At 37.6% G+C, this 24,277-nt stretch overlaps 1 protein-coding gene across 1 annotated transcript; it reads left to right on the top strand.

The window, feature by feature from the left end:
* The first annotated feature begins 17,962 nt into the window (after positions 1–17,962).
* On the top strand, positions 17,963–18,895 carry LOC128565598 (olfactory receptor 4C16-like). The gene has a single exon (XM_053562178.1). The coding sequence runs from the start codon at positions 17,963–17,965 to the stop codon at positions 18,893–18,895; it is 933 nt and encodes a 310-aa protein (XP_053418153.1).
* Positions 18,896–24,277: the final 5,382 nt, after the last annotated feature.

The raw sequence follows: 24,277 nt of genomic DNA, 5'->3' as shown, positions 1-24,277 counted from the left end.
GGCTTAAACTGTCCTCTAAAGAGGCATAGGTTAGCTGACTGGATACAAAAACTCAAGCCAGATATTTGTTGCATACAAGAGTCACATCTCACCTTAAAAGACAAATACAGACTCAGGGTGAAAGGATGGTCATCCATATTTCAGGCAAATGGTAATCAGAAAAAAGCAGGTGTTGCAATTTTATTTGCAGATACAGTAGGCTTTAAACCATCAAAAGTAAGGAAGGACAAGAATGGTCACTTCATATTTGTTAAGGGTAATACTCAATATGATGAGATCTCAATTATTAATATCTATGGACCCAACCAGAATGCACCTCAATTTATAAGAGAAACTCTAACAGACATGAGTAACTTGATTTCCTCCAGCTCCATAATCGTTGGAGATTTCAACACTCCCTTGGCAGTGTTGGATCGATCCTCCAGAAAGAAGCTGAGCAAAGAAATCTTAGATTTAAACTTAACCATCCAATATTTAGATTTAGCAGACATCTACAGAACATTTCATCCCAACAAAACTGAATACACATACTTCTCATCAGCCCACGGAACTTACTCCAAAATTGACCACATTTTAGGTCGCAAGTCTAACCTCAGTAAATTTAAAGGAATAGAAATTATTCCATGCATCTTCTCGGACCATCATGGAATAAAACTTGAATTGAGTAACAACAGGAATCTGCATACCCCTACAAAAACATGAAAGTTAAATGACCTTATGCTGAATGATAGCTGGGTCAGAGATGAGATTAAGAAAGAAATCACCAATTTTATGGAACAAAACGACAATGAAGACACAAACTATCAGAACCTCTGGGACACCGCAAAGGCAGTTCTAAGAGGGAAATTTATAGCACTGCAAGCCTTCCTCAAGAGAACGGAAAGAGAGGAAGTTAACAACTTAATGGGACATCTCACGCAACTGGAAAAGGAAGAACATTCCAACCCCAAACCCAGTAGAAGAAAAGAAATAACCAAAATTAGAGCAGAATTAAATGAAATTGAAAACAAAAGAATAATACAACAGATCAATAAATCAAAAAGCTGGTTTTTTGAAAAGGTCAATAAAATAGATAAACCTCTGGCCAACCTAATCAGGAAAAAAAGAGTAAAATCCCTAATATCATCAATCAGAAACAACAAAGACGAAATAACCACAGACTCATCAGAAATCCAAAAAATCCTTAATGAATATTACAAGAAACTTTATTCTCAGAAATATGAAAATCTGAAGGAAATAGAGTGATACTTGGAAGCACGCCACCTTCCAAGACTTAACCAGAATCAAGTGGAAATGTTGAACAGACCCATATCAAGTTCAGAAATAGCATCAACTATACAAAACCTCCCTAAAAAGAAAAGCCCGGGACCAGATGGTTTCACGTCAGAATTCTACCAAACTTTTAAAGAGGAATTAGTACCTATATTACTCAACCTGTTCCAAAAGGTAGAAAAAGAAGGAAGACTACCCAACACGTTCTATGAAGCAAACATCACCCTGATCCCCAAACCAGGAAAAGACCCAACAAGAAAAGAAAATTATAGACCAATATCACTAATGAATATAGATGCAAAAATATTCAACAAGATCCTAACAAACAGAATCCAGCAACACATCAAACAAATTATACATCATGACCAAGTTGGTTTTATCCCAGGGTCTCAAGGCTGGTTCAATATACGTAAATCTATAAATGTAATCCAGCACATAAACAAATTAAAAAACAAAGACCATATGATTCTCTCAATTGATGCAGAAAAAGCTTTTGATAATATCCAGCATCCCTTCATGATCAGAACACTCAAGAAAATTGGTCTAGAAGGGACTTTTCTTAAACTGATAGAGGCTATCTACAGCAAACCCACAGCCAATATCATATTGAATGGAGTTAAATTGGAATCATTTCCACTCAGATCAGGAACCAGACAAGGCTGCCCATTGTCTCCATTGCTTTTCAACATTGTAATGGAAGTTTTAGCCACTGCAATTAGGGAAGAAAAGGCGATCAAGGGTATCCATACAGGGTCAGAAGAGATCAAACTTTCGCTCTTCGCAGATGATATGATTGTGTATCTGGAAAACACTAGGGACTCTACTACAAAACTCCTAGAAGTGATCAAGGAATACAGCAGCGTCTCAGGTTACAAAATCAACATTCATAAATCGGTAGCCTTTATATACACCAACAACAGTCAAGTTGAAAAAGCAGTTAAGGACTCTATCCCATTCACATTAGTGCCAAAGAAGATGAAATATTTGGGAATTTACCTAACAAAAGACGTGAAAGATCTCTATAAAGAGAACTATGAAACTCTAAGAAAAGAAATAGCTGAAAATGTTAACAAATGGAAAAACATACCATGCTCATGGCTGGGAAGAATCAACATTATCAAAATGTCCATACTACCCAAAGCAATATATAATTTCAACGCACTCCCTATTAAAGCTCCATTGTCATATTTTGAAAATCTTGAAAAAACATTACTTCGTTTTATATGGAATCAGAAAAAACCTCGAATAACCAAGACATTACTCAGAAACAAAAACAAAACAGGAGGAATCACACTACCAGACCTCAGACTTTACTACAAATCGATAGTGATCAAAACAGCATGGTATTGGCACAAAAACAGAGAAGTAGATATCTGGAACAGAATAGAGAACCAAGAGATGAATCCAGCTACTTACTGCTATTTGATTTTTGACAAGCCAATTAAAAACATTCAGTGGGGAAAAGATTCCCTATTTAACAAATGGTGCTGGGTGAACTGGCTGGCAACCTGCAGAAGACTGAAATTGGACCCACACCTTTCACCATTAACTAAGATAGACTGTCATTGGATTAAAGATTTAAACTTAAGACATGAAACTATAAAAATACTAGAGGAGAATGCAGGGAAAAGCCTTGAAGAAATTGGTCTGGGTGAGTATTTCATGAGGAGAACCCCCCGGGCAATTGAAGCAGCTTCAAAAATACACTACTGGGACTTGATCAAACTAAAAAGCTTCTGCACAGCTAAGAACACAGTAAGCAGAGCAAGCAGACAGCCCTCAGAATGGGAGAAGATATTTGCAGGGTATATCTCTGACAAAGGTTTAATAACCAGAATCCACAGAGAACTCAAACGCATCAGCAAGAAAAAAACAAGGGATCCCATTGCAGGCTGGGCAAGGGATTTGAAGAGAAACTTCTCTGAAGAAGACAGGCGCAAGGCCTTCATACATATGAAAAAATGCTCATCATCTTTAATCATCAGAGAAATGCAAATCAAAACTACTTTGAGATATCATCTAACTCCAATGAGACTAGCCTATATCACAAAATCTCAAGACCAGAGATGTTGGCGTGGATGCGGAGAAAAGGGAACACTTCTGCACTGCTGGTGGGAATGCAAATTAATACATTCCTTTTGGAAAGATATATGGAGAACACTCAGAGATCTAAAAATAGATCTGCCATTCAATCCTGTAATTCCTCTGCTGGGCATATACCCAGAAGACCAAAAATCACAACATAACAAAGATATTTGTACCAGAATGTTTATTGCAGCCCAATTCATAATAGCTAAGTCATGGAAAAAGCCCAAGTGCCCATCGATCCACGAATGGATTAATAAATTGTGGTATATGTATACCATGGAATACTATGCAGCCTTAAAGAAAGATGGAGACTTTACCTCTTTCATGTTTACATGGATGGAGCTGGAACACATTCTTCTTAGTAAAGTATCTCAAGAATGGAAGAAAAAGTACCCAATGTACACAGCCCTACTATGAAACTAATTTGGGACTCTCACATGAAAGCTATAACCCAGCTACAACTTAACAATAGGGGGAAGTGGGAAGTGGGGGGTGGGTAGAGGGAGGGGGATCGGTGGGATCACACCTGTGGTGCATCTTACAGGGGTATTTGCGAAACTTGGTAAATGTAGAATGTAAATGTTTTGGCACAGTAACTGAGATAACGCCAGAAAGGCTATGTTAACCACTGTGATAAAAATGTGTCAAATGGTTTATGAAGCGAGTGTATGATGCCCCATGATCATATCAATGTATACAGTTATGATTTAATAAAAAAAAATAATAAAGTTAGAGAGAAAGCTGTGGAATAGTCCTTCATGAGAGTGAGAGAATTAATGGGCTGTGGACACATACAATGATGCTCTACCAGTTTCAAGAGTTCACTTGACCTCCAGGTCATGAATGTGACATGAGACCAGCTACTGTGGTCCCAAGTAACACTCACAGGGTGACACACGATCTATTTAAAAATTCCCTCAATCTTTTAACGTTTTTTAAAGACAAAGGTAGGTCTACAATTCCTCCAGGGTCAGGTGTACTTCAGGGTAATTTTTTTTTTTATGTTTTTTAAATTTATTATTTAAATAATAAATTGAACTTTGCCCCTTTTGATGACACGAAACAGTGGAATGTAGTATCTCTTCAAACAATGTAATCTAATCTTATGTACCTTCATATTAATCGGGGGAAAAAAAGGCGTCTTTGAATGCCAGGAACATGGAAATTTGAGTTTGGTTAGGTTCAAGGAGTTGTGACTTGCCCTCCTACTTGAATTGAGCGCCACCTTGTGGGAAGATCTCATAATGTCAAATTAATCAGTGGGTGATGGAGCTGCAGGAATTATCAGTAATCAGATTTTCCTAATCTGACACGGACTGGGGTGAGTGGCTGGTTTCTGTAACTGTTTATTAAACGGTCCTGAGAATTGATCTTTATCCACATATTTATCATAGCACTGTCTTAGCTTATTTGTGTATAGGAGTAACACATTTTCTAATCTAAAAAATGTATTGTCAACTCTCTTATTAATGATAAGATTTTTTTCCCCCTCTCCCTTCAGGTTGAGAGTCTTTGTCCTGGGAGTCGTATGTTTCCAAAAATTAATTCAATTCTGGATTTTCTAGTTTGTGTGTATAGAGGTTTTCACAGTAGTCTTAGATAATATTTTGTATTTCTGTGGTGTAAGTAGTAGTATCTCCTTTTTCATTTCCGATTGAGCTAATTTGAAATTTTACTTTTATGTTTCTGGTTCATCTGGTTAGTAGTCTATAGATTTTATTTATCTTTTCATAGAACAAACTTTTTGTTTCACTGATCCTTTCTATTTGTGGGTTTCGCTTTCATTTAGTTCTGCTATTATCTTTGTTACTTCTTTTCTTTGTCTAGGTTTGAGTTTGTTCTTCTTTCTCTAACTGTTTGAGGAGTGGAGTTAGGTTATTAATTTGTGACTTTTCTGTCTTTTTGACATAGGTAGTTAGTGCTGGGAACTTCCCTCTTTGCATTGCTTTTGTTGTATCCAAGAGATTTTTGAAGTTTGGGCTGCCATTATCATTCAATTTGAATTTTTTTTTTTTTTTGGTTTGAAAATTTTTTTATTGTGATGAAAAACATGTAACATAAAGATTACCATTTTAACCATTTTAAGTGTACAATTCAGTGGCATTAATTACATTCACAGTAGGTTGTGCTCCCTTCACCACTGTCTATTTCCAAAACTGTTCATGACCCAAAGACTCTGTAACCACAAAGCAATAACTTCCCATATCCCTTCCCCAGCCCCTGCTAACCTCTGATCTACTTTCTGTCTCTACATACTTACCTAGATATACTGTGTAAATGAATAGGAAAATTTATATACTTTTGCGACTGGCTTATTTCACTTAGCAAACCATTTCCCAGGTTCCTCTATGTTGTAGCCTGTATCAGGCTGGACGATAACTTCATCCCTTTATAAGGCTGAGTTATCGTCCATTGTGAGGATATACTACATTTTGTTTATCTATCCATCAATTAGTGAACATTTTACCTTGTTCTTAAATGTTGGATTTAAATAGTTTTATGGAGTAAATTTAACACAAGCATGTACCACATAGCACTTCAATGGTGGGCCCATGAGATTATAACACCACATTTTTACTGTACCTTTTCTATGTTTAGATGTATTTAGATGTACAAATACCACTAGTGTTACAGTTGCTTGCATTATTCAGAACAGTAACCTGCTGTACCAAACAGTAACCTAGCCCAGGAGGGACAAGCTATAGCATATGGCCTACGTGTGTGGTAGTAAGCTGTACCATCTGGGTGTGTGTAGGCTCACCCCATGATGTTCACACAATGACCAAATCCTCTAAATGATGCATTTTTTAGAACATGTCTCTGCTGTTAAGTGACACGTGACTATATTAACTCAATCAGAGAATTTTTGATTTTCATTTTTGTTGTGTCATTGACCCAAGGATTGTTTAGCAGCAGGTGGTTTTACTTCTATGTATTTGTGTAGTTTTGAGAGTTCATCATGGGATTGATTTCTAGTTTTATTTCACTGGGGTCCATAGTGTGATTTTAATTTTTCTAAATTTATTGAAACGTATTTTGTGGCCTAACCTATGATTTATCTTGGAAGATGCCCCATGTGCTGATGAAAAGTGTGTGAGTCTGTAGGTAGGATGTTTCGTAAATGCCTGTTGGGTTCATTTGTTCTAGAGTTGTGGTGAAGCCAATTTTTCTTTGTTGATTTTCTGCCTCGATGATCTATCTGTCCAGTTTTGTTATTGCAGTGTTAAAGTCCCAGTTATTATGATGTTGCTGTTTATTTCTTTCTTTAGATCTAGTACAGCTGGTTTTATGAATCTGGAAGCTCCTGCATTAGATACATATATATTTCAGTTTGTTATAACTGCTTATTGAATTGATCCCTGTATCCTTATACAATTATTCATTTTTTGGTCTTCTTGTGCCATTGTTGATTTAAAGTCTATTTTATTTCCTACAAGAATAGACATGCTTGTTTGCTTTTGGTTTCTATTTTCATGGTCTTTCCCTCTACCCCTTTACTGCGAGTCTATGAGAATCTCTCCAATTTGAATAGGTTTCTTGGAGACAGTTTTTAGTTAGTATTTTCATTCTGCCAATCTATCACATTTAAGTGGGGGCACTGAGAATGTTTACACTGAATGTTTGTATGGAACGTGAGATACTGTTTTGGACATCATTTTGATTGCTAGTTGCTTTGTTTTCCCCCTGCGTTACTGTTTTAGAAGAGCTGTGAATTTTAACATTCAAAAAAAAATTTTTTTACAGTGGTAGGTAAAAATTGTTCTGTTTTAAGCATTTCTTGAAGGCCAGGTCTAGTGGTGGCAAATTTCCTTAATGTTTGCTTGTCTGGGAAAGACTATTTGTCCTTCATTTATGAAACTTTGTTTTGTAGAATACAAAATTCTCAGCTGACAGTTTTTCTGTTTAAGAAGACTAAAAATGGGATCCAAGTTACTTCTGGCCTGTAAGTTTTCTGCTGAGAAGTCTGCCGTTAGTCTGATGGATTTTCTTTTGTAAAATACTTGATGCGAGACTTTACATCCTTCGTATTAACCTGGATGGAAGTGGAAGACATTATTCTTAGTAAAGCATCACAAGAATGGAGAAGCATGAATCCTATGTACTCAATCTTGATATGAGGACAATTAATGACAATTAAGGTTATGGGGGGGGGAAGCAGAAAGAGAGAGGGAGGGAGTGGGGTGGGGCCTTAGTGTGTGTCACACTTTATGGGGGCAGGACATGATTGCAAGAGGGACTTTACCTAGCAATTGCAATCAGTGTAACTGGCTTATTGTACCCTCAATGAATCCCCAACAATAAAAAAAAAAGAAAAAAAAAAAATACTTGATGCGTTCATCCTGCAGCTTATAGAATTTTCTTCTGAAGTTTGACCTTGGCCAGATTGATAACTATAACTTTGGTGAAATCCTTTTTGCCATGAACCTTTCAGGTTTCCAATGTCCTTCTTGTATCTGGATGTCTGAATCTCTAGCAATATCATGGAAGTTTTCTTCCTTTATTTCTTTTGATAGGTTTTCCATAATTTTTGCTTTTTCTTCTTCCACAAGGACATCTATGATTTTATCTTTGTGTGCTTTACATAATCCCCATTTCTTGGAGATATTTTTTATTCTTCTTGATACTTTTTTCTTCATTTTTGATTGACTGGGTTAATTCATAAACCTTGTCTTCAAGCTCTAAAATTTTTCTTCTGCTTGGTCTAGTCTGTTGTTAAAAACTTTTCATTGTGTTTTGAAATTTGTAAATAACTAATTTCCAGAGGTTCAGTCATACATGTAATTTGTAAATTACCTCTTTAGTAAAATTTTCATTTGTATCCTAAATTATTATTTTTGGTTTCTTCGTATTTTTTTTTTTTTCGGTGCTCTATTCCGTTGAGCCACAGGCTCATTAATTTCATTATTCTTACTTGTGATTTTTTTTTTTTTTTTTGGATACAGAGTCTTAAGCTGTTACACTGGGTAGAGTTCTGTGGCATCATAGCTCACAGCAACTTCCAGCTCTTGGGCTCAAGCGATCCTCTTGCCTCAGTTTTCTATTTTTTTAGTAGAGACAGGGTCTCACTTTTTGCTGAGGCTGGTCTAGAACTTGTGAGCTCAAGCAATCTACCTGCCTCGGCCTCCCAGAGTGCTAGGATTACAGGCGTGAGCCAATGCACCCAGCCTTTACTTGTGTTCTTTATTCTGAATTCCCTCTCTAGCTTGGCAGGGGTGATGGGCAGGTGGCAGAAATGGATGGAGGTGGCTTCCAAGGTAGATGCAGTGGTGCTGGGACCTCAGAATGCTCCCAGCTTCAGTGCCCAGGATTCAGGAGCCAGCAGGACTCCACTGTATCTTCTCTCTGGAGCAATGCTACTGCACAGTCTCTAGGCAGCTCCTTGCATCAATCTGGAGGCCTGCTGTGGAGGCCTCCAGTGGAGAGGCCCTCCTGTAGCTCAGATTGAAATTTCTGCTGGGAATGTTTGGAGCTCCAGGTTCTCTCTTCTGCCCTTTCTCCATGTGTAGGTCCCCCTCCTCGGATATTTCTATAACTGCTGGGTGAGTTGCCCCAGTTCTCTTTCCTACACTTTGGGTATCCCCCCATCATCTTTCTTTTGATTCCCAAGGCTCTTTCTTAGATGACTGATCTGTAGGCAAATATCTACTCATCACTTTTATGATCCTCTCCAATGTTTGTGGGCACCAGGACTGGTACCTAGAACACCCATCATCCCCATGAATGAAGATCTTATTTTCCATCCTTCCAATGGCTAAGCTTTTTAAAAATGACTCAGTATCCTGATTCTTGATTTTTTTCCTCCTTTTCCATTTTCCTGCCCTATCCTGGGAACATTTACAAACATCTTCCTGTAGAAATTCATCCAGACCCTTTCCACTGGTCATTATTCTCTACAAACATCCAAAACAAACAAAAAGCAAGCATATTATTAAAATAGAAATTCCATGCACCTTAAGGGATTGTACGTATGTGTGTAAGCATGCATACACACACAGACACAAATATTATAGGTCTATGCTAGCCATGTCAAGATTATTTTATTAATTAGTGTAATCATGGTAAGGCTCATATCAGTTTATGCAGGACAGGCAATAAGTGAAGAGATAAGGTGTTGGGAAAAGAAAGCAACTTTTATTTGGAGAACCATCAAACTGAGAAGATGGCAGACTTATGTCCCAAAGAACCTTCAAAGTTAGTATAAACGATTAGATCTTTTTTCTCCTAAGGGAAGGAGCTTGCAAAATGTAATCTAGGATTGAGGATCAGAGGATTACAGACATCTGGGTTTCAGCCAGGGTCTGTAGAGGTTGTAAAATTTATTTGCTCTTAACCAGTTAACTTTGGAGGACAAGGGTCAGGATGTTCTTACAAATCTTTAGCACAGCATTGTTACTTATTATATGTTTTCTTTATCACCCGGGAAAAGGAGGGTTATAAACTTTCTTCTAGCTATGTAGAAATTTTAACCTAATAGATCTTACCACAGGGGACAGATGCAAAATGGAGTTAGTTGTGCTAAGCTTCTCTCTCACTGTTACAGCAGTTTGAGGTAAGAATATAAGAAAGGATTCCATTAGTTTTCCACGACGTGATAAGTTAAAAAAAGTGGAGGAAGGAAAAAGTTGCACAATTTCTTATGCTTTGTAACTCCACTCAAGCTAGTTACTGAAGTGATTTACTGTCAGCTGCAGCTGTGGTTGTCGTGTCTGTGTTCCCTTTTGTGCAAGGAAGTTAGGATTATAACTATTTATACTATGAGAATGTCAATTGATTCATGTTTAATATCGAAAAGAAACCAAGGGGAAAAATAAATAAACCAAACAGAGAGATAGTCTCTCCAAGTTACATTTAGAGTTCTCACGAATATCTGAGGGTGGATATTTGTATGTTGACCATAAATGTGATATCTATGACTGATTTTGTAATAGTGCCATCATGCACTATTGTCATCGTGAGTGATGATAAACTATGCAATCACATCCCCGAGGGCAGAGTCAGAAATAACACTGATGGAGGCATTTAGCTCTTTGGCATTTCAAACGATGGAAGTCTGAGCTGATAAATTATTTTGGCTGAATACTAAGGCTTTAGCTGAACTTCAGAGCATTTCTATTAGAAGGACTTCTACAATACTCAAGTTTGGGAAATAATTGTCTACACATTAAAAAGGTACCTTCAGTTTGCATGTCTACAAACAATGGAAAATTCCAAGGGACACATAGTCTTGAGTGAGGATGTGGCTGTGCCTCTGCTCTGTGTGACAGGAAGTAGAGAAGAGTGATTTCAGGAAGGTGCTCTGTGCAAAGGCAGAACTCATAGACAGGAGAAAGGCATGAGGCTGTAGTCACAGTTCTTGATGGGGAGGGCAGTGGAGACAGAAACACCATGAAAGTGGCTGATGAATAATAATAAATGTAGAGGATCTTTGTTGGGGGAATTGGGGTCTGCTAATATGGACAATGTTTTGGTAGCTCAATTGCAGAATTCAGCTCTGAATCTTCTAGCTGAAGATTGGCTGCTAGAAGATGTTCTCACTGGGGAATAGAAACAGTAGTGCCTGCTAGCATGGAAGTGGTTTTGGCACCAGACATTCTGAATTATTAATGCATTGCATCAGCCTCGGAGGCCAAGAGACCATGTTAGAAGGAGATATTGACCACAGTTGGACATATACCTCAGGGAATGCACTTTCTCTCCCCACTTCCTGAACCTGAGATAGAGGCTGGAGTCCCAAGGAATCTGTAAGGGGGGCAGATTTAAAGAACACATCTCTGCCATCACTTCAGTGTAGCTCATGCTTACACGTCAACTATGCCCATAACTCTCTCTACATCAGCAAAATGATGATGTGGGGTGTTTGAATTATGGAAGAGGATGCAGGTAAATGTATCTTTGTTTGGGAAACCTTTTAAAGTTCTTCACTTTAAGGAATTTCTCATAGGAGAAAGTATCTGTAGACAGAATCTGCCAATAGAAGGCATCTGATTCATTTAAGACTCATAGTTCTGGAAGTTCATTTATTCATTGAGCTGCCTAACAAATCTGTCAAAGAATTAAGAAAATGCATCTTACTGTCGTTTTCCCAACAAGGGGACCTTATTATACATGGGAAGACTTTTGAACCTAAGCTATATTATGGGACACAATAATCCCTAAGATCTCATATAATATTCTGAGTTCTTTTTTTTTTTTAATTATTAAGCCTCTGCTAACCTCTGTTAGTCATGTTTAATTGATGTAGCTAAGTAGAGATAGAGAGAAATATTTTTGTAAATATGTTTTTATTAACAGAATACTTCAAATATAACTATCCAAATCCTGTAATTTAATCCTATTTAGAAAATAAGGCTAATACTTAATGCCTCAAATGATCTCTTACAGGACATCAGTCTATTTTAGCGTTCAAGAAATTTTAGTACAAACATGACACAGATCAAGTGACTAAGTATTGACTTTTTAAAATTGAGATTACAAAATAGTCTCAGGTTGTTCGTGACTTACAAATCTGTCTATGCACCTAATTAAAACAACGTTAACAAGATAAACTCAAAATAAATTCTTGAAGTTAGTCCTTAGAGGGTGGAGGTTATTAGGTCTCTTCACACATATGACAGCCTTCTTTTTAAAGCACATATTCAGATTGCATTTCCAGAAATTCTTCTGAAAATCTGTGATTTTATCTTATAAAGCTGAATATTTGGCACATCCTGCAATATGTTCCTATCAATTGCATTCCTAGGAATAGTTGCACTGTTCATAGTAGTCCAATATCCATTGACAAGATAATGAATAAACACATTTTGAAATGATTACCCAGTAGAATATGATAAAAATAGTGGGCATGCTTCTACAACTAAATTTAACAACTCATATGAAACTTGTCAAATTCATGTCAAGTGAAAAATGAAGATAAACTCCTTAAATTCTTCATTTGGTATGAAAAATGTTTTAAAATTTAAATCAGGTAAAAATAAAAAAGTGATAAAGATAATTTAATTTTAAGAAGCAAAGATAATTATATAATAAAAAATCAGGATATTGGTTGTTTAAAGGTCAGGCAAGGGTGCAGGATAGGAAAAGAATTAAAATGGATTTAAACATTGGTAATATTTTAATTTGGGAAATGGGCAGTAAGCTTATAGATTTTTTTTGTACTATTCATGTCAATGTAGAGAATGTAATAATATAAAATAAATAAAATAACATAGTTGTGAAATAGATGACTTCTACAGCTGAAATTTTATTACAAGGACTGGTTTCTTCTCTTTGGTGGCTCCGCTTCCTTTGGTGTTGTCTGCATTTTAGACCAGGCTGTCTCCACTCATGGTAAAATTATAGGTAGGCGTTCTGGCCTGTCCTTTCAGAAATTCTCTTAGGAAAAAGAAAGACTTTGCTTAAAATATCCACAAAAGAATGAAATTTGCATGTCGATTGCTACTAGATTCCTGACCAGATCCTTCCATACTTGGAGATGTCTTTTCTGATTGACCCCAACAGGGCTTATACTTCCATTTTGGGGAGATAACGTACCCAAACCATAGAGACTGAATATGGAGAAACTGTGGTTTCTCAAAGGAAAATCAGGATTTAGTTATTCAAGAAGGAAAATGGCAAGGACAATCGTTGCCCCTTGAGACAGTCTGTACAACTCATATTCAGCCATTACTATGCAGCCGGCTGCACGTTTCTACAGAGGTGCTTAGATGGTGTGCAAACAAACACCAAACATCCTGCAAAGGTTGAATGCATCTTCATTATTGATGCTACATTCCACACAGTGTCATGGAACATATCACATTCTATTATGGAGACAAGATAACATTTTGAATATCTCAAATGACATCACTCAGTGCTGTTGATTGTCCTAGGAAATCACTTGTGAAAGGGATTCCCCGCGGGTATTTGCTGCATCCCAGCATCAGATTTCACTCTATCGGCTGCCTTCTAAAATAGTAGTCTTAGCACAGTTTTGAAAGAATAAGAGATTTTTATATTATTTATCATTACAGAGGTAGTTTTCCAGCAAAGAAGATTATGAATAATTATTCAAATTATTTTTCAATTTGTTTTTATTTTATCCATTCCTTCCCTTGCTACATGATGAATTCTTAATTGCATACTATAAATTATATTTCATAAATATTTACTGTGGCAGATATGGTGGAGAACTAGATAATTATAATCCCTCCCTTCAGTAAGTGCTTACAATTTATAGAATTTGCTAAGAGTTTGAGAAATAAAGTAAAAATTCTTTCCTGGTTTCCAGCTATTGTTCAAAACTTTCCTGTGTTAAAACTTTCTAGGCTCAGCGCCTGTAGCTTAAGCGGCTAGGGCGCCAGCCACATACGCTGGAGCTGGTGGGTTCGAATCCAGCCTGGGCCAGCCAAACAACAATGACAACTACAATAAAAAAAAATATATATAGCTGTGTGTTGTGGTGGGCACCTGTAGTCCCAGCTACTTGGGAGGCTGAGGCAAGACAATTGCTTAAGCCCAGGAGTTGGAGGTTGCTGTGAGCTGTGATGCCACAGCACTCTACCCAGGGTGACAGCTTGAGACTGTGTCAAAAAAAAAAAAAAATTCATTTCTCTAGAATTTTTTCTAGGGAAAAAAATACATTTCTCTATTTTGTCTAACCTCTCTGCCTGTTTTCTTTGGGTGACTGCATGTAACCTCATGAGTTAATTGCAAATAATGACTTCCAAATTGATTTCTGAAGTACTGTCTTGAAGTTCATACTTTAAAAATATTCAAAAAAATAAAAAATAAATAAAAAAATTCAGTGCCTCCTGAAAATTTCCATGTACATATCCATGGCTATCTGCATTTCAGCCTATTAATTCTAGGTTTCTCAATTTGATTTACTATTGCTCAATCATTAGAAATACCTTTTATCAAAAAATAAATACCTTTCATTATCATCACTTTCTAGTACTTCCTAGTACTCAGTTTAGTCTAGTGTAAGAAAAAAGATGGAAGATGTAAAAGACATGGAATAAAACAGTCATTGAATATTGAACTTGCTAAATATGAGCCCTAGGCAAACTGCATAACTTCTCCGAGTTTCTGTTTTCTCTCTATGGTAAAGTAATATTCTTTCAAAAAAATTTATTCCTGAAGTAGTGTCTTTTTTAATAACTTGAATTAGTAAAACAAACACAAATGATTTTGAAAAGAAATTGAGATTCTGTGTTTGTCGTACGTATTTAAATCCTCAGATGTCTTGTGGCAAACGTGTGGTTCTTTGGGGGTGGGTTGTCTGTCACTCACAGAAGGGAATGTCTGGCCTCAGAGCACCACACTGCCTTCCCTGGGTCGTACTTGAAAATATATTACAAGCATATTACAGGAGCTAGACAAATTTGTTTTTCTAATGCAAGTAGTGGCAACTTATGGGGTGGCAGCACAGTTAGTCTTTGGTGAGCCGTTCCCTTGTTTAGCAATGACACTGCTTGTTCACCTTTTTGTTTTGTATCACCATCTCCATCATCCATTAAAAGTTTTCCCCTTTTCTGGTACCTGTGATGTGCCCGAGGTACCGGCCGCCTTCAGACCCTCGTTTGTCACCTAATATGAGGAAAGTCAACTTGCTATTCTAACAGGCTAAGGAGACAAAGAGAAAGTTACATTTGTTCTAACATCTGAGCTGATTCTGATTGTCAGAAAAAGGGGAACATTTAGGGACTACTACTCTCCCAGGTACTAATATCTTACCTCATTTTGGTTAAAATATTCCTTCTGGATAGCACAACACAAGTTTTTTCCTATTTTTTAGTATTCCATGCAAAGGATGTTTTAAAAAGGAGACGGACAGAGAATGCTAATTTAGAGAGTCTTCTAACAGGTAAGTGACAGGTGATTTCCACCTTTGCCAGCTGATTGAGTCATTATTACAAATTAATTCAACATAATTAAAAATAATTCTGTATGATTTGTGATTTGACTGTTCCCACATCACCCAAGGAATGATGAAGAAGAAATGAACAAATCAGATTTTTATAGACTTTCTGTTAACATAGAAAATACATTGAATGAAATAGAAGCTTTGAAACAAAACTATCTTTTGAACTAAAAAAAATATTTGATGAGCACCTGGAATGTGAAAAGCCATTAATGCTGTGTGCAGAGAGAAGGATGAATCGTATGTCTTGTAGTTTATTGCAATTTTTCGAGGTAGCAGAGTATAGAAAAGTGCATAATTATTTTTTTTAAATTGAAGGTAGTTGGGCAAGATAAGTCCCCACTCAAACTGAGGGTACCAGCAACTTTGACGAGATTGTAACTGATAAACAATCAGAGAAGGGGTAATACGGAATAGTAACTTTGACAGAGCTTCTGGAGAACGCTAGCTTTTCCAAAGCCAAATGACAGATTTGAATACAGTATTGTATATCACAGCACAGAATTATTGCTCTTCGCATATTTCTTACATGGCATCATAAGAATGTCATTTGCAATTAAAACGTATCTGAGATGAAGTTTGAATTTTGGCAACTACTCCTCAGAAAACATTTAGAGCAAACATGAAAATCCACAGTCTAAACACTACATATCGAAGGTGAAAATATATATGATTTATATAGTAGGGACATTACTAAAAATATCTTGGGTAAAAAAAATCTTGCCTTCTGCTCCATATATGTCCCTGCCCACCTTCTTTCTCGTGTCATCTTATCTATCCTTGCCCCTCCACAATGCTCCAGCTTGTCTATCTATTAAGATGCGGGAAAAGAAATGGAACGGTTGGTCACGCCTGTAATCCCAGCACTCTGGGGGGCTGCGGCAGGTGGATTGCTTTGAGCTCGTATGTTTGAGACCCGCTTGGTCAAGAGCAAAACTACTCCACTAAAAATAGGAAAAGTAGCCGGGTGTCACAGCTACTCAGGAAACTGAGGCAAGAGGATATCTTGAGCCTAAAGAGTTTGAGGTTGCTGTGAGCTCTGATGACGCCATGGCATTCTATTCCGGGTGACCGAAGAAGATGCTGCCTCAAAAAAAAAAAAAAAAAGGAAGAAAAAAATTGGGGGGAGGAATAATTGCCTACTAATTTCACGACGTTTGGGGCAAGCAGATGTAAGAAGTAGAGGTAATGGGCACTGAATTTTATGACATTTTAGGCCTCAGGCCAGGCTATTTTCCAGGGCATCATTTAAGCAGACAGCAGGGTTCAGTTACACGGAGTGAGGAGCTCCAGGAGGGTAGAATGATCACTCTTCAGATTGGGTTTGTGGGGGATGAAGCAGCTTGGGACAACCAGTCTTCTTTTTTTTTTACAGAGAATGATAAATTTTGCATAGAAATAAAGTGAGTGTAGTGATTCTCTCAAAGGGAGAAGTCTGGTAGACTGGTCACATGGAGGTTTGGGTAGATTAAGATCGGCTCTTTAACCGCGCTTCTTCTTTGGCCTCTGTGACGCGGTAACATCCGGCTTCGCTGGCTCCCCCTCCTCTTCCTCCACCTTTCTTCATTGCTTTTCTTTCACCTTTGTTACCTCCATCATCAGCACATTGTTTACTATTTTTTTGAATAATGTCACCATTGTAAGGTTGGCCTCCCCCGTTTGAAGAGTTGAGGTCTGCACAGTAGTTACTAGATGTGATGTATTATTGGTGCTGTTTTATCTACAGACCACTGTAACCCATTTTGGGATCTGATTCTTCTGAGAACTTTATGAAAAGAGTTAAGACTCCTATGGGGAAAAATGGATTAGGGGAGTACACATAGAAAGCCACAAAAATGTGCATCAGTATCAAAATCTAAGAAAGATGTCAAGACTCTCCCTGTATTGGTTAAGGGCTAAGGATTCATGTAAGACAAGAACAGCTAATTTCTAAGATGGTCATTTTGTGGGAGTCATAGTTTCAAGGTATTCGTGGCAGTGTCTTGCTGTGCAGAGTGTATGCTTCACTCCTGGTCATGGAGCTGATTCACTAAGTTATTTAAAACATCTCTCAGGCTTTCCCCCCCTTGTTTGGCTTTTTCAATGAGAAGCCTATTAGTGATCTACCATATATAATAGAAAACCCCAATAAATTAATGATGCGATTATCTTTTGCAATCAGAATAGCACTAGAATAATCAGATAAATTCTATTATATTTTAAGAGGTAAGAGAGAATACTCAATTCAAAAACACGAGGTACCTACATTGTGCAAACATTGGGCTTGCTACAGTGGAGAATAATATCCTGGTAATGCGTAGCTTTCCAATGTTACCGGAAGGAAGGTAAATGAAGCACACACATAGGGAAAATCTGCAATAGCGTAAGAAAAGGTGGGAGCAATAGATACTTATCTCTGAACTTTATAGTCATTGAATGGGCAAAATTTATAAGCATCATGCCAAAGTTAACAATTTTTTTTTCTGAAGAATGCTATGGGAAAGTATCATATTCATAAGCATGTTTGAGACCCATATTAACCCTATGAAGTCATTAAAACTGACAAGTGTTGAAGTGACCTATTAAGAAAATAAAAATAGAATATGCCTGATGAGAAACATTTAATTTTGCATAATACCACCTAAAACCCCATAAATTAATTCCTTTATCTTTTGCAGATAAACCATTTCCCACTTGCCCCTTCTCTTCATTCATGAAACCATGCAGTTGAATAATAATGTGACTGAGTTCATTCTGATTGGGTTGACACAGGATCCTTTTTGGAAGAAAACAGTGTTTGCCATTTTCTTGCTTATCTATCTGGGGACGTTGCTGGGTAACTTGCTGATTATTACTACCATCAAGGCCAGCCGGGCCCTTGAGAGCCCCATGTTCTTCTTCCTTTTCTACTTATCCTTGTCTGATATCTGCCTTTCTACTTGCACAGCCCCTCGAATGATTACTGATGCCCTTTCGAAGAAAGCCATTATTTCTTTTAAAGAGTGCATAATTCAAGTCTTTACAACCCATTTCTTTGGCTGCTTGGAGATCTTCATACTCATCCTCATGGCGGTTGACCGCTACGTGGCCATCTGTAAGCCCCTGCACTACTTGACCATCATGAACCCCCGGGTCTGTGGTATGTTGGTGGCTGTGGCCTGGGTGGGGTCCTGTGTACATTCTTTAGCTCAGATTTTTCTTGCCCTGAGTTTGCCATTCTGTGGTCCCAACGTGATCGATCACTATTTCTGTGACTTGCAGCCCTTGTTGAAACTTGCTTGTTCAGACACCTACATGGTCAACCTACTCTTGGTTTCCAACAGTGGGGCCATCTGTACAGTGAGTTTTGTCATGCTGATGTTCTCCTATGTTATCATTCTGCATTCCCTGAGAAACCACAGTGCTGAAGGGAGGAAGAAAGCCCTCTCCACCTGCGTCTCCCACATCATCGTGGTCATCTTGTTCTTTGGACCTTGCATATTTATATACACACGCCCTGCGACCACCTTCCCCATGGATAAGATGATAGCTGTGTTTTATACACTTGGAACTCCTTTGATCAACCCCGTGATTTATACACTGAGGAACGCAGAAGTGAAAAATGCCATGAAGAAGTTGTGGAGCAAGAAATTGATCTCAGATGACAGAAGATGAATGAAGGTTTTAAATTCTTCTTCTCAGTTTGGAGTGACCTAGAGAAGTCAGTGGAGAACATCATCTTATTGTTGATTTAATGTAATTATATTTTGGGACGTAAGTGTTAGTTCTTTAGGAAAAGAGACAGTGGGAACACACACACTAGCTAATGTTGAACATTTTCCTGCCATGGAAGAATCAGCCCGAGGCACAAACAGATGAGTAGAGCCCTTTGCATTCACTGCTGTTCACTGCTGTGCCTCTGGCTCTATTTCCTGCCTCATATCACTTAGTTATTTTTTTAATGCTCTTCTCTATGTACACTTCTGGAGTTCCCTGCTAATAGTTACCCATACGTAAACCCAAAGTGTATACCCAGCACGGTCTGACAGATTTTCCCTCTGTTAAACAGAATATCCTTTATTAGATATTTTGGTTTTACCATATCTGATGGTCAACTTACTTGTTTTTCTTGACCCAGCAGAAAGTATCATTTTAAACAATTATAGAAGTTTCATGTTATAAGGGCTAGTATAAATAAGTTAGGTAATTTCCCTTTTAATTCTTGAAGTTATAAACTAAAACTTACCATAATTTAAGTAGATACTTCTAAAATAATGATGAAAGATGGAGAGAAAATTCACCTTCTGAAAGAGTTCTTGATTTCAGGAAGGCTGTCACTGCCAGCAGTGATTTGTTCTTTTTGAAAAATCTATTTTTTGCCTTTATTTGATTCCTTATAGTTTTGGAGGAGTATTAAGGTTCCTTTTGAAGCATAATAATTATAGTAATTTGTTTATAAAGAGGACCATTGCATTTGTAGTATAGATAGCTCAAATAAGGTAGAGATATTTATGTAAGCTAGAAATAAAGAGGGCAATCAGTTGAGGGTAGGAAATTTGAAGTATTAACAGGTTAAACAATAAACGTGATAACCAAGAGAAATATTATAAGATTGAGAAAGAAATAGCTCCCTCACAGACATAACTTATTTTAGTGATGTTTTCAAAACAATCTAGAACAGAATAACTTGCACAGAAAAGATGAAGATGTTAGGATAAAAAGTATAATTTTTCTGTGGAGATGACTACTATACTTTGTATTAAGTTGCCTGGTCCCTGCTAAACCCAATGCATTATCATGGATAACGATAGGGTCTCAATTACAGCTCCTTACCTGAGTACCCTACATTTAATATAATGACAGAAATTTTGGCACTCAGTAAAAGCAAAAAAATTCTTGATCTCCATAAATAAGGAGGATAAAATTAGTTTTTTTTTCCACAGGAACTACAAAAAATACTGATCAAATCAGCAGAATACATTTCGCAACTTCTATTGCCTTTTATGAATTGGATAATATAGGATTCAACAAGTCGTGCCTTCTAGAGGCCCCAGGGAGGCTGGAAGGCGAGAGTAATCCATGAACAAATGGATGATTCTGATTCTACTGTCACTCAGTTTTGTTAAAACAATGCATTTCCCTCAAGTCACAAGAACGGCCTCCTTGGGAGTTCTGTATGGTTAAACTGAAGGAGAAGGAAAGGATTTGGGTCTGTTTTTTGGGCAAGGCACCACAATACATTGACATTAACCTGAAAAGAACAGTGGCTTATGATGATTCAAAGGTGGTTTCCAAGTTAAGTAATGTAGGGAATTTCTGCTAATGTGCAAATTCCTGAGGAATACTCTTGTTTTCCTTTTTATATAGAGGAAAATTGTGCTGGGTTATGCATATACATTGACTCAGAAAGAGAGACAAATTCTTGGGTTGTTTATCAAGCATCTGGAAGGTAAAAAGACTGGAAAAAGCTTTCTGGAAAGAGTGATGTGAATAGACTTATTAAAGTGGGGACTAACTAGTAGGAATGTACAAGAGATGAGACTTCACATTTTTGTATGATCAGGATGATCTGTGCTCTGGTTGGGCCCAATCTAAGGCTATCTGGTGATGGCACACAAGCATGTGAACAGAGTGTTTGTTGTGGGAAGGACTCATAAAGACTGATCTGCCTCCTGCCACTTCTGAATGTCCAACTTGCTAGTAGCAGATTTCATGTCTAAGCACTCAGTATGACACCAGTCTCTGGGAAAACAGCTATTCACCTGCCACTACATCGATCATATTAGACTTCTTTCACCATGAAGGTGGCATCAATTTGTCATTGCCATAAATTATACATACCTTAGATATGGGTATATACTGTCTTTACCTACACTGACATTAGATGATTTTAACACAAACATATATCGACATAAAATGTCTTAAAAGACATTGCACCTATTTATGACCAAAGAATATGCAAAAGTAATCTCATGATCTCAGCACTGAGAACTAATTTTACCATGTAACCTATCACCCATGAACATCCAGTTTGATAGAAGAGAGGAAAGGCCCATTAAAAGCCCAATTTAAGAGACGAGCTAGAAGTCAGTCTGGGGAGGAGTGAGGTTGCTGTGTCTAGTTTCATTACATGCAATGAATGCTAAGCCAATGCTTGATACTTGTTGTAGCGTCCCTATTCTTCTTTTACCCAAGGATTTCACCCTATTGTTAACTCTGCTAGGAACTCATTTGCAAAGTCTGCATTTTCCTCTGGGTTGAGATCTTGGTTACTGGAGTGAAAAGTACACCTGCCAGACGCATAGTAGGAATCTCCATTTTGTGCTCCTTTTACAAGTAGACCAGTCAGGAAAAGAGGAGTTACCATTCTGGCTGTGGCACTTGATTCTAATTATTGTGAGTAACTACTGTTGTTGCTATAGATTAGGACATACATGATGATGTTCACAGTGCAGAGAACTCATTGGAATATGGCTTAGCACTTGCAACACAACGATAACTCTGACTGTACAATTGCAGCAATGACAGCCCAATAAGAATAAGGCAACTGGGATCAAACTCCTGTAGATCACACTCTTTCAGTTACCTCACAAAGCAAACAGCCCAAACCAATGAGAATGATGGCCAAGGGTGAGAGAAATCTAGAATGGGGAAAAGGGACATGTTCTGCATCAGTTATCATTTCTGGGAGTTGTGTAACAATAAGGAGTGTATCTCAGTTCTGTGTCCTTCTTCAGGTCTGATTTGGAAAATATGAATGGTCCCTCTCCTAGGGGATTCTGAGTTACTACCTCCGAGATAAGGGCCACATACATAGTTGTCAACCCTGGATGTTACCACCATAACATCTTCTCATCTCTCTCATCTTCTCTCACTGTTGGTTGCTTTAGCATTCCCTCTTTTCTGGCAGATCTCCATTGTGTCTGCTGTGAAGTCAGCAGCTACATCCAGTCTGAGTCACTAAACCATGGAGTTTCATTTCCAGGTGCTACTGCAGGAAGACGGGGTACATTATTGTATGAAGGAACAAGTTATGTAGCAGTGTTTATACTATTTCTTTCTGTGGATATAAGCAGAATACAACATAGAAATGTCATGTAGATACGTGCATAAGATGATTTTTTTAATGTAATGAATCATAAGAACTGTTAAGGAATATCATTTTAGAAGAGCAAGGAAAAGAGATGATTAGATTGTTATTTTGTATGTTTTTGAAACATTTGAATTTTCACAATTCAAATGCTTGTGATCCTTTACGTTTCCATGCAAATAGGCCATCTAGATGGTGACCTCGTGTACCTTTTGACTTTCTTCTGCTTATATGATTGTACTATGAAAAAAAAAACTAATAAATGCTACTTTAAAAATTGAATTTCAATCTCTACAAAACAATAGAAAAATTAGCCAAGTGTGGTGGCATGCACCTGTAGTCTCAGCTGCTCAGGAGTCTGAGACAGGAGGATCATTGAAGTCCAAGAATTTGAGGTTGTAGTGAGCTATGATGACACCACTGTACTATAGCCCAGGAGACAGAGTGGGACCCTATAGCAAAACAAAATAAAACAAAACAGGCTTGGTGCCCATAGCTCAGTGGTTAGGGCATGGGCCAAATGTACCCAGCTCAGGTTTGCCAAACAACAATGACAACAACAACAACAACAAAATAGCCAGGCATTGTGGCAGAAATCTGTAGTCCCATCTACTTGGAAGGCTAAGGCAAGAGAATCACTTAAATCCAAGAGTTTGAAGTTGCTGTTAACTGTGACACCATAGCACTCTACCGAGGGCAAGTGGTGAGACCATGTCTCAAACAAAACAAGACAACATACATGAGGGAAAGGACACACTCTTCAATAAATGATGCTGGGAAAATAAGATGACCATAAGAAGTAGAATGAAACTGGACCCCTATCTCTCACCATGCACAAAATCAAATCCAGATAGATTAAAGACTTAAAACACACAACTGAAACTGTAAAACTATTAGAAGAAAACAGGGAATGAGTTTTAGGTTACTGTGAGCAAGGCCGATGCCACAGCACTCTATCCCGGGCAACATAGCAAGACGCTGCCTCAAAAAGAGGGTAAAAAGAAAGGAAGGAAACTACAGACCAATATCTTTTCTTTTCTTCTTTTTTTTCTTGAGTTATTAAAATTCTTTAATGAGCTTAAAGAATAAAAATTGTATTTTTGTTAAACATGGTTAAATATTTATTTAAATAAAAATATATTTCCTCTCTTCTCAATTCTCACTAAAATGATAATAAAATAGAAAATTGTATGCTAACCCATAATGAGGAAATAATGAGGTAGGAAACACGACATAGTGAGAGATTGTTCATACCTCTTTGGAAACACAAAGTGGAGTGATATTAGATAACTGACAGCAGGCAGATGGAGGAAGTTGCCCCTGTCTGAACAGGGAGAGAGAATAGCAAGCTAGTTCACCCGGAAACTCCTGAGAACTCCTGGAAAGGCTGGAGAGTCAGGTTCCACAGACTCTAGGGGTGAAATAGACCCTGAATTATGGCAATCATTTTCTTTTCCCAGGCCATTTTCCATACAGCTGGATGATATCTTCTCTGCATTATTGTGCAAAAGGTTGGGAGATTTTTCTTTTGACAAACCGAGTACTAAATTTTCTACTAGTAATGTGGGAAGTGTGATGAAAGATGCACCAGCACGTATGAAGATGTGTCTGAATCTATGTAGTGAACAATGGTGGCCTTGCCTGTCACTGTTTCTAGGATGTCAGCAGCCTGCACACACCACCACTTCAAGGTTTTTCACATAGTAAAGTAAGTAGGAGGGGACAGGATTTTTCTGAAGAAAATATATGACCAACATACTGTTTGATGACCCACAAATTAAGCTCCCAAACATGCAAACACTGTCCACATATTTGGAGAATCCATGCATCTAGTTTTAAAATTTCCTTGGTTTTAAATATTAATTGAATTTTTCTGCTTTTAGGTATAATGCAGGACTAGTGAATAGGTCACTAGAAAACTGTTTCCAAATGAAAGCAAAGAGGGATTGATAGTCTTTCCTCTAAGA

The sequence above is a fragment of the Nycticebus coucang genome, chromosome 14, assembly GCF_027406575.1.
Source record: "Nycticebus coucang isolate mNycCou1 chromosome 14, mNycCou1.pri, whole genome shotgun sequence".
Lineage (NCBI taxonomy): Eukaryota > Metazoa > Chordata > Mammalia > Primates > Lorisidae > Nycticebus > Nycticebus coucang.
The sequence above is the reverse complement of the archived record's forward strand: the minus strand, read 5'-3'. Positions and strand labels throughout refer to the sequence as shown.

Coding starts and splice junctions, on each gene's coding strand:
- LOC128565598 (XM_053562178.1), top strand. CDS start 17,963: ATGCAGTTGAATAATAATGTGACTGAGTTCATTCTGATTGGGTTGACA.